General features: G+C 46.7%; 1 protein-coding gene across 1 annotated transcript in view; it reads left to right on the top strand.

Moving 5' to 3' along the window:
• Positions 1-15,665, top strand: part of STAB2 (stabilin 2) — a 145,636-nt gene that overhangs the window by 106,271 nt on the left and 23,700 nt on the right. Inside the window, exons 46-55 of the mRNA XM_077778501.1 lie at positions 700-783; positions 1,975-2,121; positions 2,897-3,037; positions 4,107-4,166; positions 6,126-6,302; positions 7,598-7,687; positions 9,755-9,901; positions 11,201-11,257; positions 12,392-12,518; positions 14,327-14,476. Coding sequence (XP_077634627.1) covers positions 700-783; positions 1,975-2,121; positions 2,897-3,037; positions 4,107-4,166; positions 6,126-6,302; positions 7,598-7,687; positions 9,755-9,901; positions 11,201-11,257; positions 12,392-12,518; positions 14,327-14,476 — 1,180 coding nt within the window. The remainder of the gene's footprint in view (positions 1-699; positions 784-1,974; positions 2,122-2,896; positions 3,038-4,106; positions 4,167-6,125; positions 6,303-7,597; positions 7,688-9,754; positions 9,902-11,200; positions 11,258-12,391; positions 12,519-14,326; positions 14,477-15,665) is intronic.

Here is a 15,665-nt window from a genome sequence, read left to right as displayed (position 1 = left end):
ACTCCCTCTCTCTCTGACCCTCCCCTGCTCACGCTGTCACTCTCTCTCTCCTAGAAATAAATAAAACATTAAAAAAATAATAATAAAATAAAATGAAACTTTAAAAAATAAATAAATAAAAGAACAGCTAAATCAGTCATCTTTTAATCAATCAATTATCCCAATTATGTAAAATATTTGTATGTAAAACAGACATTGGGGAAAAAATACCTAAGAACAATGGGGTTGCTTCTAGGCGGTGGGACTATGGGTAGTTATTTCCTTCTTTATGCTTTATTTTCAAATCTTTAACACAGTAAGCATTTTTTTTCAAGAGAGAGAGTGAGCACAAGTGGGGAGAGGGGCAGGGGAGAGAGAGAGAGAGAGAGAGAGAGAATCTCAAGCAGGCTCCACACGCGACACAGAGCCCAACCAGGGGCTCAATCTCACAACCCTGGGATAATGACCTGAGCCGAAATCAAGAGTCGGACACTCAACCAACTGAGCCACCCAGGTGCCCTGACATATGCTGTTTTATAACCAGATAAAAATAAACATTATGTCAATGACAACAGGAATGAATTTGAATCTGAGACTAAAGAAAACAGAGATTCCAGACTCAGTTTTCACTCCCCTCTGTCACCACTGACTCTCTGCTACTTGTTTCATACTATCTGTATGTTAAGTACGTGACACGTGGCCCCACCTTCCTTCCCGCAGGAGCATTCTGTGCGGGATCTGAGTGGCCCGGGCCCTTTCACGGTCTTTGCTCCTTTATCAGCAGCTTTTGATGAGGAGCCTCGGGTAAGCATGAAGCTCTCAGCAAGCCGGAGAGGTTTGGGACTGGAACCCCATCTTGGGGTGTCACCCTGGAACCAGTGAGGGAGACACTTCTGGGCAGGAGATTTAGGATCCACTAGAGCTAATCAGCAATGGAGGAGGCTGCCTCTCAGCTTAGGGACCCCCTGTCAAAAGAAAGCATTTAAGTGGACTTGGGGTAACCAATGACCAGAGGCCCTCTGAGAGACTGGGAAACTAGAGAAGATCAACAATTCTTAAGTGATCCAAACCTTCCATAGACAAAAAAAGAAAGAATGCTGGGTAAAGGCTTTAAAATAAGCCTTTTTTTCCCCTTGCAGACCTTATCAGAACTTTTACTGTTCTACCATTCACTAGGACTCTTCATGCAGGATTACCCATTAACATATAATACTGTAGCAAACGTTAATGGAGTGTGCCAGACACTGTTTCTAGTATGTGACCTAGATTAATTCATTTAGTGTTCATGACAACCCTGTCATGGGGTGCTCTTATTCCCATTTTTGTGGTCCAGGACACTGACAGAAGTAAATTTCCCAAAGCCACATGACTAGCAAGTGTTGGAGCAGGGATTGAAACGTGACTCCAAACCGTGCATTCTTCTCTACACACAAAAACAGAGGCACATAAAAACTTCTTGAAACAGTTTGACGTTTGATCGTTTCTCTCTTAAAAGCATCAAAAGAGGTACCACGAAGCAATTGAAGCTATGAGAACCTTGTGGCTTTTTATTTCACTGACTTAATGGTTATTGTTTGTGCTTTGATTTACAACGGGAAAATATTGTGATCTTTCCACACTACGGGAAATCTGGCCCAGGTACCCCTCCGAGAGGCACAGGTGCGATGCGGTGCCTCCCAGCATTTTTCACAAGAAAAGTCATTTTTCAAGTAGCATCTCACAGGACGTCGGCTCCTTGCCACAGGTGTTGTGAAATGCTGGACCAGAGGAACCCCAGGCTCCCTTCCACTCACTCAGAGAGTCGGAAGCAGGGAAGAAGCGAGGGCCGCTTTCTCCCTCTTGCCTGAACAGCCTGTACCCTGTAAACCTGACCACAAGCCACCCCTGACTGCCTCCTTCCCAGTCGGGGTTGGGTGAGAGGCCACCGGGAGGGCATGCAGGAGAGGTCCACAAAGGCTTCTGGCCCCGTCTAGAACTTCCCATCTTCTGTCGCAGGTTAGAGACTGGGACAGACAGGGTCTCATGCCCCAAGTTCTTCGTTACCACGTGATCGCCTGCCACCAGCTGCTTCTAGAAAACCTGAAGCTGACCCCAAACGCTACCTCTCTCCAAGGGGAGTCAATCATCATCTCCGTCTCTCAGGTGAGCGAGGCACCTCGGGAAGATGACCATCTTTCTTAGGCCCTCTCTCTTCTCTTCTTTAGAGTAATACCAGTAATGATAGTAATCATAGCAACTGATACATGTTGAGTGATTGCTATATGCCGCGTAGTATTCTAAGTTATTTGAGGTGTAGTAACTTTATTAATCCTCAGAAGAATCCCATGATGTAGATACTGTTCTTTTCCCCAGTTTATGAATTAGGAAACTGAGCTCAGAGGAGATAAGTGACTTGTCCAAGGTCACACAGCAAGTAAATATTACAGCTGGAACAGCTCAAGCGGCCATCAGAGCTGCTTTTGGTCAGAAGCTGGAGAGGGGTGAACACGTTTGACCGAAGCCACTTGGCCATGCTGGTCCTTCCCCCCCTACAATAGAGGAACAAGTGGCCGCTGTAGAATCCACTGCAAAGGGAAGGAAGCTGTGGTGGAGGCAGAAGGTGGTGCAGAGAACACGTGTGAGGTGCTTGTTACTTCATATTTGACAATCACAGTGAAATGACCACTGTGGTTCATTCTTTGCTATGAACTCCTTCGGGTGAAAATTACAGTCTTGTCTCAGTTTTCTTTTTATAGTCAAAATAAAGAAACGTGCTTGTGCAACTTAGATCTTCAGATTTTGCCCACAGCCCTACTTAAATGTCCACGTTCATGATGATTTAGCATGTTGGTAAAGCATTCTGGGAGAAGTGACTTTGGCCATTTCTCTTTGTGCTCATTTCTTTTTTTTTTTCCTCTCTCTTCTTGGTTAATTTCAGGACACAGTATATATAAATAATAAGGCTAAGATCATATCCAGTGATCTCATCAATACCAATGGCATCATCCACATCATAGACAAATTGCTGTCTCCCCAAAACCTGCTTGTCACCCCCAAAGATGCCTCTGGACGGATCCTGGTGGGTGAGCTCATTATCATGCTCTCAGCACAGAGTGGCTCATAATATCAAGATGTACTTTCACAGTTCTGATTTTGAGCCATCTTAATTGTGCCGCTTCAGTCTCAAGCTACTATTAAAAGCCTAGTGAATATTATTCTAGTTAGAAGCAAATGGATAAAAGCCTAATTTAAAGAGATAAATGGATTTTATAAGTTTTTCCTTAGTTTCCACAAGGACAGATGGTTTTGCATAGATTTGGAAGATGGAGAAATTACATCGATGGATGAGATAGATGATAGATTAGATAGATAGATAGATAGATAGATAGATAGATAGATAGATGATAGATAGCTGATAGATAGATAGATAGATGATAGGTAGGTAGGTAGATAGGTAGGTAGGTAGATAGATAGATGATAGGTAGGTAGGTAGATAGGTAGGTAGATAGGTAGGTAGGTAGGTAGATAGATAGATAGATGATAGATAGTTGATAGATAGATAGATTAAATAGATAGATGATAGATGATAGGTAGGTAGGTAGATAGGTAGGTAGGTAGATAGATAGGTAGGTAGGTAGGTAGATAGATAGATAGATAGATAGATAGATGGATGGATAGATGGATGGATGGATGGATGGATGGATGATAGATATATGTCACTCAAAGCAAACCCCTGCCTTTACCGCGGGGCTGTTCTGACCTGTCCCCGCCTCACCCCCTGTGACACCCAGTCTGAACACCAGTTGCCCCCACCATCATGCTGGTCAGAATCTCCTGCTAGCAGTCCCTTCCACCTCATGTCATTTCCTTCCACCAATAATCCTTGTGACGACTCTTCTGTTTGGCGGATCCTATGTCACATGTTGGGCTGGGGCTGCAAGGCAGCCTGGGAAAATGTCAGGCATAGCCTCCTGTCCGCTGTGCTGCAGAAAGGCGCAGGTATCTCAGAGCTGGAGTGGGTCCTGGTGAGCAAATCCGCAGTACCTGTCCCGTTATCTTACCCTGATTTCATTCAGTTGAGCTTTGATTAACATGCTTTGTGAACTGTATGAAGGAAGGTATCATTCCTATTCTTATTACTTTTGCAGCAAAATCTTACAACAGTGGCAATAAACCACGGCTACACCAAATTTAGCAACCTGCTACAGGTAACCCAGGGGATTACTAATCCCTTCTTTCTTGAAGGGGTTTGTTTGTTTGCTTCTTTGTTTTCTTTGGGGGTTTTTTGTTGTTGTTTTTTCTGTTTTGTTTTGTCATCTGGTGTTTTGTTTTGTTTGGGGAGCGAACCAGCCATCGTGGGGTCTGTGTAGGGAGGTCCTGAGTTCCAACAGAACAAAGTCATTCTCTGTCGCTCTGTTGCCAAAACAGCCTTCGGTTCATTCGGCTCTATAATGTACTTCGGCTGAATTTGAAATTGAAGTATGTGAGGCTGGGGCAAGGGAAAGGTCAGAAGCACAGTGCCTGAGCCAGGGGCTTCACACGTGGAAATCTGACCTCCATTATAGGGACAGGCAATGGCATGCCGATGCGGGAACTCTGTGCCTGAGGCATAGGTAGAAATTGCATTTTAAACTACAGTGAAACCTTGGTTTGCGAGCATAGTTCGTACCACGCTTATAATCCAAAGCACGTGTATGTCAAAGCGATTTCCCCATAAGAAATCGTGAAGGCTCAGATGATTCGTTCCACATCCCAAAAATATTCATATAGAAATGATTATAATACTATAATATCATACAACGTAATAAATACAAAATATAAAGAAAACGAAACACGTTAACCTGCACTTACCTTTGAAAACTTTCATGGCTGGTGCGAGGGAGACGTAGGAGAGGAAGGTTATTGTGTAGGACAACCTTCACTACCACTAATGGAATCATTGGTCTCTGTTGGCCCAATGGAATCTCTTTCTGCATGGTGGCCACCGTATATGCTCACACGTATACAGTACGGTGTTAATAAACTCTTGTGATGCACTGAGTTTAATGTAACTGGCAATACGGCAGCAGAGGAAAGGGTCCCTATCTGCAGGCAGCCTGATAGAATGAAGCAAAGCATTCCTAAGCTTCCCCTTATTTGGAAAAGCAAAGGACTGTCCACAGGTGCTTTGAAGTGACAAAAAATGCACTAGTGCCAGTTGTGGGCACCATTCATCGTTCTGAAAAATCACTGATTTCCGCCAAACACTATGGCCTGAGACCGAGCATCTGAGCATGGGAGAGGATCACCCACAATCCTGCAGAGAGAGAGAACCATTGACTCAGCTGTGATCCCATGATGTTTGGAGTCACGTACAATGCAAGACGTCACTTGATTATCAAGTTAAAATTCATTACAAATTTTAAGTGTTTCTGCAGAACACCCACAGAACAAGTTATCCGCAATCCAAGGCTTTACCATATATCTTTCTGACTTCACTTTTCCCACAAATTGGGCAGAGAAACTTCTTGTTCAAAGATTTCAGAGGAGAATCAGGGAGGGAGAGGGTCTTCCAAGGTCCCCTCTCCTCCGCCTACCCTGAGAAGCCCCAGGAGGACTCTTAGAACTCAGCCCCCCCACCCCCACCCCANGGGAGCACAGAAGGAGGGAATAATAAAACCTACTTCATAGGGTTATTGGAAAAATTACAAGGATCAATATATATAATGCACCTGGGTTATAGAAGGTTCTTGAAAACATTCCCCTCCCTTTGTCTGGCAATTTCTCTTTTGAGTCCATGTGATCTAGAAATCTGATACAGCAGTATCTCAATACTGTATAAGTTTCACTTTTTAAAATGAAATATGGGGGAAATGCTAAGTGGACCTTCCAGAAATTAAAATATTTGCACAGCAGCAGCAAAGAAAAATAAATTTTTTTGTTACAGGTTCTTTTTCTATTCACAAAAGCCCAGAATCAACTTTCTGTTTTGCTCTCTAAGAAAATGAGGGTCAGAATGGTTGGGGTGTCAGGCTGTCACCCCTAAACCAGCCGGAGCCCCAGGAAGCCCTGGGGTCGGCAAGAAGGGGGCTCCCCGCCCCCACCCCCCGGCTGGCTTTGGTCCTCAGAAGGACCCTGGGCCTCGTGGCTGGGTTTGCTGTGCATGCGCCCGACTCCCTGTGTTTCAGGATGTGGGCTTGTTGGGCGCCATCACTGACCCCATCCACACTCCGGTCACTCTCTTCTGGCCCAGCGACCAAGCCCTGCAAGCCCTCCCCCGTGAACAACAGGATTTCCTGTTCAATCAAGACAACAAGGACAGGCTGAAGGAGTATTTGAAGTTCCATGTGATCCGAGAAGCCAAGGTATTTTGTTTCCATGCAGACGTGAGTGCAGGGGTGCCCACGGGGGGTGTGGTCAAAGCCAGGAATGGTCAGTGTGTCTCCAGCCCGGCAGTGTGGAGGACGCCTGAGCATCCCCTCCTTACCCCCAGTGTCTTCCACTGCCCCCCCACCCCCCAGCGTGCCAGGCCTGGTCTGTTTCTCCCACCTACCATTCTTTTCTTTTCCAACCTTCACCAACACCCAGGAGCATCCTTCCTGTGCTGCAGATCAGTTTCCTCTGCCCCAGTGCACGTGCAAAATGGCTATTGGAAAGAGTTCCCAAGTTTCTCCGGGTGGACTCATTCTCCCCCCGGTTCCAAAATGTCTAGGCAAAGGGCTGATCCCCCCAGATGTGGTGACTCCTGAACAGATATACCACGATCAGGGAAGCAAGGTCTTGTAACGCATAGCAGCTCCCGCGGAAACCCTGTCGCTCTGAGTCCTCAACCAAGACCCAGGTCTCTCTCTCCAGGACTGAGTCTGCCTAACCCAAGAATGCCAAATGCCCTAACTTTGGTTAATTCCCGGGACCTATATTAGTGTCCTAGGGCCGCGCAGCAAATAACTGCACAAACTTGGAATGACAGAAATGTATCCCTCTGGAGGCTGGACGTCTGAAACCAGGCTGCTGACAAGCTTGTTCCTTCTGGAGCTGCCTAGGGAGAATCTGTTCCATGTTTCTCTCCTAGTTTGTAGGGGTTGCTGCAAATCCCGGCCATTCCTTGGCTTGTGGATGATGCATCCCTCTAATCTCTGCCCTTCTCGTCACACGGCCTGTCCTCTCCCGGTGGCTTTGTGTCCACGTGTCATTCGCCTCTGTTCTTACGAGGACACCAGTCACACTGGATTAAGGGCCCCCTCTACTCCAGTGTGACCTCATCTTAACTAATTTATGTGCAATGACCTTACTGCCAAGGAAAGTCACATTCTGAGGTAATGGGGGTCAGGACCATAGCTAAATGTTTGAAGGGTCACAGTTCTGAAGGGTGCTAACAGCACCCCATGCCTACCCTGACCAGCCCATCCTGTCACTGGCTTCATGCACCAACCCAGCATCTGCCCTGGACTCNGGCTGGGCCAGGGGGGGGGGGGGGGGACACTTGCCCTACAGAAAGAACTTCCAACTCCCCAGACAGCCCAGGACTCTTCTTCCTTTTGATTCTGTCGGCAAGCTGGAAAAACCTGTGTCTGGATTTGGTTGGTTGGTTGGCAAACCTCCCTTGGGTGCTCCTTCTGCCCAGATGTGGGGTATTAATGCGGTGCCATCGCTCCTACAGATTTTAGCGGTGGATCTCCCCCGCTCTGCTGCCTGGAAGACCCTGCAAGGCTCCGAGCTGGACGTGAAGTGTGGCGTCGGTGGGAACATTGTGAGTATCGACAGCTTCCCTCACCCGCTGCCTCTTCAACAAGGAATACTCGGTTTTTTCCTCTGTTGACAGCAAGCCCTTTTCTCTGGCTGCCTTTGGGGGTCTTACCCTGGGAGTAAGTATTTAGATATGACAAACCTGGTAACTCCTGGCCAGCATAAGCCCTGGTAGCAGATGTTACGGAGTCCCCTCACACTTGCAGAGAGCAGCTTTGGGTTGTTTTTTTGTTTTGTTTTGTTTTGACAAGGATAATGTACTGTCGTTCCTTTCCGGTCCTTCCCAGCCCCACTACGGCCTCACCCCAAGCCCCTTGTTGGCAGAGAGAGCCCAGCTCTGGGCTCTGTCTGCCTAGATCAGCCAACAGAGAGAAAGTTTGCAACTTTCACCTTCCCTGGCTAGCTTCTGAATGATATTGCCTCCCTGTAATTCCACATTAGAAATGGATCTGATTGGATAATATCAGCTACATCCTGTATCCTGCATATAATGGGCAACCCAACATGACAGTGACTTAAACAAATAAGGGCTTGTATGTTTTTTAAGAGAAATCTGGAGGCAGCCAATCCAGAGCTAATATGATGGCTCATTGCCGGGGGCGGGGCGGGGAGGTTCCTTCTGTTTTCTGCTCTGCGGCACTTTTCCAGCCCTCAGTGTTACCTCAAGGCTCAACATGGCTGCTGGAGCTCCAACCATCACACCCGCTTCCCAGGCAGCACAAAGGAGGAAGGACAAAAGGGATGCAGCCCCTAGCTGAGTTGAGTCCCTTCAAGGAGCCTTCTTAGAAGGGCCATAAAATTCTGATGACCAGCCAGAATCCTTTCGGTGTTTGCATTGGAATTGCATTGAATTTATAAACTGAATATGAGAAATGTTACCATCTGTGGAAAGTTTTCCCAATGTGCTTACACTCTGGAGATCAGCTATACTATCTCCGTAGATCAAACTGCACACCTACCAAAGAAGTATAATAACAGTCTCCACTGCTCATTCTGGGTGCTAATAAAGCTTTCTGAGCATTTTGCAAGGTATCATTTAGTTTGATCTTTGTAACAACCCTGTGCAATGCAATCATTAATCCTACTGACCCGGTGAAAACGAACTCATAGTGGTTCAGTAACTTACTCACACAGTACATGTGGAAGTGGAGGGCTTTAACCACAGTTTTCCACTCTTCTTCCCACTGAATCATGCTGTGTGCATCCCATCAGTAGATGCTGAGATTTATCTCTTTTTTTTCCCCAAAGAACTTTCTAAAAGCATTTTTCTTCCTCAGAGGGATGGGGGAGATATATTCAACAATTTCCTAGCTGGGTGAGCTTAAGGAAGAAAGCCCTAGAATTGTTGCAAGCAAAGCGCAATAATATATCTAAAGCTAAACAGTGCCCAGTACATGGGAAGAGAAGTTATTGTCATCATTAGAGAATTAAAGTCCCTTGCTTGTATATCCTGAAAAGAAAGGCTGTACCTGCACTTTGCTGGGAGCTAGCACTAAGTAAAAAACAAAACAAAACAAAAACAAAAACAAAAACAAAACAAAAAATAAACAAAAAACTACGCTATTACACATAAAGCGGCCACATTACCAGAGTTTATCCTGAACCACAGGCAGGTCATGCCTGCTCCAACCCATCACCCTGGCTGCCCCTGTTTCTCCTTTGGTGGAGGCAGTGTCACAGAGTAGCCAAGAGCGTAGGCTCAGAGGCCACTGCCCCGGTAGGCACGCCCACACCGCCACTTACCGCCCGCCTGACCTTGGGCAAGTTATTGAACCCCTGGCTGCCTCGCTTTTCTCATCTGTAAACAGGGCTACTCCAGGGTTGTTGTGGGGATTAAAAGAATTTGCACAGAGAAAGCACACAGAACGTTACTTGGCACATAATACATGCTGAGTGTTTGCTGTATTTATCATATACACACATATATGATACACGTGTGTATACATATATATATGTATTTAGTTCTTTCTGAGCCTTGCAGGTACTGACCACTTGATACAGCCTAGGCAGAAGAGAAGTCTGAGAAGGGGTGTTGACTGCTCTCTCTTTCCCCTCTCTCCCTCCCTCGCAGGGCGAGCTCTTCCTCAATGGCCAAACATGCAGAATTGTGCAGCGAGAACTCTTGTTTGACCTGGGCGTGGCCTACGGCATTGACTGCCTCCTGATTGATCCCACCCTGGGGGGCCACTGTGACACTTTTGCCACCTACGATTTTTCGGTCAGTCCTAAAAACACTGCTAAAGTAGGAGACACGCGGGGTTCAGCCCTTCTGATCTATCAGGGACCCTGCTGTAAAACTGCTGAGGGCTGGGCCTCAAGGGAGCCCAGGACCCGTGAGATCCGAGGGCCAAATGATGGTGCTCTTGAGACTCAGAATCAACAGGCATCTAGTTGGCCCTCTCCAGGCGTTACACACTCCCATTATCCACCAACCTACCCATCCATTCATTCCCTCGCCAGTAAGGAAATAGTTGTTGGGTACCACTGGGTGCCAGTTATTCTGCAACAGGCTGTTAATTTTCAAGCTCACCCATCTATTCAGTCATTCACACATTCATTCAACATTCTTCTGCAATTCTGCCAGATGAGACTATATAAAATTGCCCTGTTTGTAGGGTCTGACTACAAAAATGGCAACTTCATATGGTTTAACCGAGTATTATACGCCATCCACACCTCTGTTTATTTTACTCATTCATTCTTTTAACAGTGGCGATTCAGTCTCCATCCTGGGCCCTGGTTGTGGGAGGCACTTCAAGATTTTACACTCATTCATCCATCCAGTATCATTTATGGAGTACTAGGTCTGAGCTGGCCACTGGGCTCAATACTCATGTTACCTCTAAAATAATCCACTAATAGGAGTTGTTAGTAGCAACTCTATGATATAGATTTCAAAATTGAGTCTCAAAGAGATGAAGTAGCCTACATGGCAAGTCTGTGACCGGTTGGCTTTGGTCCCCGGCAACTTAAAGGGATTCGGTAAATATTCCGAATTATTCAGACACCAGTCCAATACCGAAGTAGGTGACAAAAACCCAGCTGTCCTTTCTGCTGTAGAGGTTGTGGTCTTCCTGACTTCCCAAAGTATACTCGCACACGTGTTTGCAGTCAGTATTTTCCATCCCCAATCCCCTGAAGATCAAATAGCAAGAATCATTCTCTGTTTTGGAGATCAAAAGCTAAGGATCCAAGAGCGTGACTGGCCAAAAGCATCACCCGTTGTTTGTAGTGGAAGCGATACTTGTGAGCACACTTCCTGGGGCCACTGTCCCAGACGCCTGTATGACACCAGACGCCCTGGGCCAGCTCTGTAGAGCAGAGAACCTTTCACCTCAAAGAACTAAACCAAGGAGCTGAGGGCCAAGACAGACCTTCGGCATTCCCCATGGCAAACAGGCAGCGCGTTTGCTTTGGCATTCTTGACCGTGGCCAGAATCGAAATGTTAACCAGGGGCATATCCTTGTGTTTGCCAACATTCGTGATGTTTAAGCCTTTCTTTTTCTTGCATACTAGGGAGATTGTTGGAGCTGTGCCAATACCCCCAGCTGCCCAAGGTGGAGTAAACCAAAGGTAACTACGAATGCAGTGATTAACGTTTGGAGAGCAGTATGTTTGTTCCATGATCAGACCCCAGTCTTCTGGGAGTTGTAAGTGTGCATGTGTGTGCATCTGCGGGTATGTTGTGCAACTGTAATTTACATCATTCTTTTCACAACCAGGCATTCTTAGCCTAGCTGAGATGAACATTCTTACCCCAGGCAACTTTCAACCCAGTACCCACCTTCTAGAAAAATCATGGGACTGTAGGCTTCAAAGGGACTTTCCAAGATAATGATAATTATAAAATTAATAACTGCATTTTGGGTGCTATTCCTGTCCCTGGCTGTGTGCCATTCCCTTTATTTATACATTACCCCTGTTCCTCCTTGTAACACTCATAGGAGTCTATTACTGCCTCCACATATGAAAAAAAAAATGAATCTCAGAGAGGGTAAGCAATTAGACCAAGGCCACACAGCTAGTAAGGAGCGAAGCTAGGATGAGGGTTCGGAAAGCAATGTAAGAGCAATGGTTAAGCCAATGAAATGTGGAATCCACGCCTATGGGATACAATTCCAGTGGGCAGTCTTTGGCAAGTTACATAATCTGTGGGTTTGCCTCCATAAAATGAAGCTAATCACAATTCTGTGTGTGGCTATTAGGAAAAGTAAAATTTTAAGTGTGGGTACAGAGCCCAGCACATAGTAAGCACTCCGTAAATATTACATTTTTTACTTATTCCAAAGCCAGTTTCTCTCTCCTCTACTGCAAAACCTCTAACAAAACACCCATGCAAAACAAAATGTAACCTATCCCTTCCTTCCCTACTGATGATTTGGGGGCCTTGCCTTTCCCCACGCATGATGGAAATACCTCTGCCCCACCCTCTCTCCATAAAACCTCAAACTTTTGCAGCTCTGGGAGTCAGCAAGTCCTTCCTCTTAAAACTGGGGAGAAACCTTTCTGTGGACTCTAGCTCTGTCCCCTCCCCCATCTGACTAACTACACCCCTAAGAAAAGAATTCCTTTGTAAAGGGCTCAGGGCCATTGAGCCCCATTTTCAATTTGGGCAGTACCCAGGATCCTCCAGTGGGGGCGGACTAGAGCCAGAGTGGAAGGCTGTGCAGTGGAAGGCTGAAGGTTGGACCACTTTTCCTCCTCTAGGGCAAGAAGCAGAAGTGTCGTTACAACCTGGCCTCCAGAGGGTACCTGGAAGGCTGCCAGGAGCAGTGCATCATGGTGATTCGGCTGCCCAAGTGCTGCAAGGGCTACTTCGGGCGAGACTGTCAGGGTGAGGGCGCCTCTTACCACCTCGGGATTCTGATTGTCCAGTCACTGCAGCATCGAGGAACGCACAGACACTGCAGGGGCGGGGTCGAATGCATCTCCTCCCTTCATGACTCTTCTAAGAAAAGATCCAAAAGCAATCATTGTAAAGAGCTGTGTGGCTTTCCTCATCCTTTTTCCTTTTGTCCTATTTTGTTTCTTACAGAGTTGAGATTCTACTGTGCATAGATTGTCATTGTGTTGCGCTTTTTTGCTCAACATTCTTGCAGAAGACATTTTCCCTGGTGCTAGAAACACCACATTTCACTTCTGAAGCTAGTCCATGATACCGATTAGCACACGAGTTTAAATGCTTCTAGGAGAATTCTACCTTGGCAGAGTGCTGTGCTAATATGATGTGCGGGGGCCACTATCCCCTGTTATGGGACGTATGACATCACGTCCCTCTCTTCTTTCACCAGGATAGGGCTCCTTGCCAAAGAACACTTTGGCCCATCCTGAAATCTCTGTGTATAGACAGAACTTCTAGTCAGTTATACATCAACAATAGCTGAATAACAAAAGGCCCTTCCCACCTGCCACACGCTGTTGTTGTTTTTTTTTCTTTTAATGTTTATTTTTGAGAGAGTGAGAGCGTGAACAGAGGAGGGGCAGAGAGAGAAGGAGACACAGAAACTGAAGCAGGCTCCAGGCTCAGAGCTGTCAGCACAGAGCCCAATGCGGGGCTCAAACCCACTAACGGTGGGATCATGACCTGAGCCGAAGTCGGATGCCCAACCAACTGAGCCACCCAGCTGCCCCCTGCCACACGTTGTTTTAATTAAACACATTTATTGAGTATTACTTCCCATCTATTAACAATATACTTACACCTGGCAACAAGAGGCGCCTGGGTGGCTCAGTCAGTTCAGCATTCAGTGCTTGATTTCAGCTTAGGATCTCTTGAAACATGAGATCAAGCCCCGCATCAGGCTCTGTGCTATCAGCTATCAGAATTCTGCTTAGGATTCTCTCTCTCTCTTCTCTCTGTGCCCCTCCACTGCTCACGCTCTCTCTCTCAAAATAAATAAACATTAAAAAATATATTTAAACCTGGCAATGACCTCTAAGAAGTAGATTCCATCATTACCTCTATTTTACAGGTGAGAAAATAGAGGCAGAAAGAGGCTAAGCAGCAAGCCTAGGGTCCCACAGAGTGTCTCCTGAAGCCATGGTTTTAACCACCATGGACACTCTATTCATTGTGGTCCCGTTGAGAAAATTCTGGGGTGGGAGTGCACCTGATCACCCAGTGTCCGTCCACACTCCATCACTTAAGTGTGTGCTTTTCGCAAAAATCGGCACCATCCCTTACATTTGTTTGGTGCCTTATCTTTTTAAAGTACTCTCAGTTGCAGTAACTTATTTGATCTTCAGTCACAGTGTGGTATAGGCCAGGTTGGCACTGTGTCGTCACCGTCATTAATCATCTTCATCATCTAGAGCTAAGAGAACTGAAGCTCAGACAAATTCAGCCCAGGTCTACTCAGATCCAGGGCTCCTAACCCCCAAATACAGTGCTGGTTCAGCATATTGCTCTGCCTCGGTAGAATCCTATCAGATACACTTAAATTCGTGTCCCAGAGGCCACTGGCTTGCGCTAAATACCCGTGATGCTCTGCGGGTGTGTCCTGGGGCCACGGTCTCCCTGGGCCAATGGAGATCAGCCTAGCACTAGGGCACATCAGCAGCACGATTATGAAGATTACAAAGGTGCTGAGCTGCTCTGGGCCTGGGGAGACCGGTGGGTCACTACTGTTTCATCTCTTCCAGCCTGCCCTGGCGGAGCGGATACCCCTTGTAATAACCAGGGGGTCTGCCTCGATCGGTACTCAGGCACAGGAGAGTGTAAATGCCAAACCGGCTTCAACGGGACGGCGTGCGAGCTGTGCCTGCCAGGGAGATTCGGGCCTGACTGTCAGTGTACGTATGTGGCTCCCCCTCCCCCTGCCTGCTGGTCAGCTGGGTGCTCCCTGTCCTCATCCACACCCCCTGCCTGATCCGGAACGATCCCTCCTCCCCTCTCTCCCGCCCACCCACCTCCCACCTGCCTGCCTTCACATGCTTTTCCCTCCCTGGAGGTATCCCAGTTTCCATCCATGGAAAGAGCCTCACCTCTAGAAGTGAAATCCACATCCCTGCGGCCATCAACACAAGCTGTGGCTGAACAACATTCATTCATTCATTCGTTCATTCAACCAACATGTATTTAGAGTCCTTTTTAATATTGATAGCTCATGTTTATAGAGCGCCTCCTACGTGGAAGATGGGTATGTTTTACTGTTTAATCCTCACAACAACCCTTTGCGGTAGGTTCTATTATTATCCCTACTTACCAGATGAAGAAACTGAGGCAGAAAGAGGCCAAGTGACTTCCTCAAAAGCCAAGAATTGTTCTAAGTTGTAGGAGTGCAGTGGTGTTGGAAGGGGACCAAATTCCAGCTCTCAAGGAATGTACACTCAAAGGGAGGAAACAGATGAGAACTGCAAAAACAAAGATAGTTATAAAGATAGAAAGAAAAAGAAGCAGGTGATGGAGATGGAGAAGGAAAGGAAGGCACTGTTTTAAAAGACATCTCACACAGGGAATATTCGAGGAGAAACCTTAAAGAGGAGAGGGGCAGGCATGGAGATATCCAACAGCAGCTTGATCCAAAGGAATTTTCCATCGTGTTGGAAACGTTCCGTAACTACCATCAGGAATGGAAGCCAGTAGCCACGTGTGGCCCTTAACTAAGCACTCAAAACCTGTGACTAAGGAACTGATTTTTAAAATTTTAATTAGTTTAAATTTAAATAGCCACTTGTAGCAAGGGCTACTGTATGAAACGGTACAGACTAGAGGAATGGCTTTCCTAGAAGAGAAATGAGCAAATGCAAAGGTCCTGAGGCAGAAGTGGGCGTGGCATGAAAGAAACAGCAAAGAGGCCAGGGTGGCTGAGCAAGGTGGACAAAGAAGAGGAAGAGAGGAAGGAAATGAAATCTGAAGGTTGCCAGGGGCCAGGTAACATAAGAGCTTCTTGGCCAGGAGACAGTCCTTAGAATAGACAGCATCTATTCTAAGTGGAGGACTGGGAATGCGGTGGGGGCGGGGGGGGGGGGGGGGGCGGGG

Source organism: Crocuta crocuta, unplaced genomic scaffold (genome assembly GCF_008692635.1).
Source record: "Crocuta crocuta isolate KB4526 unplaced genomic scaffold, BGI_CrCroc_1.0 scaffold705, whole genome shotgun sequence".
NCBI lineage: Eukaryota > Metazoa > Chordata > Mammalia > Carnivora > Hyaenidae > Crocuta > Crocuta crocuta.
Note: the sequence above shows the minus strand (reverse complement) of the source record. Positions and strands in the feature narration are given on the sequence as shown.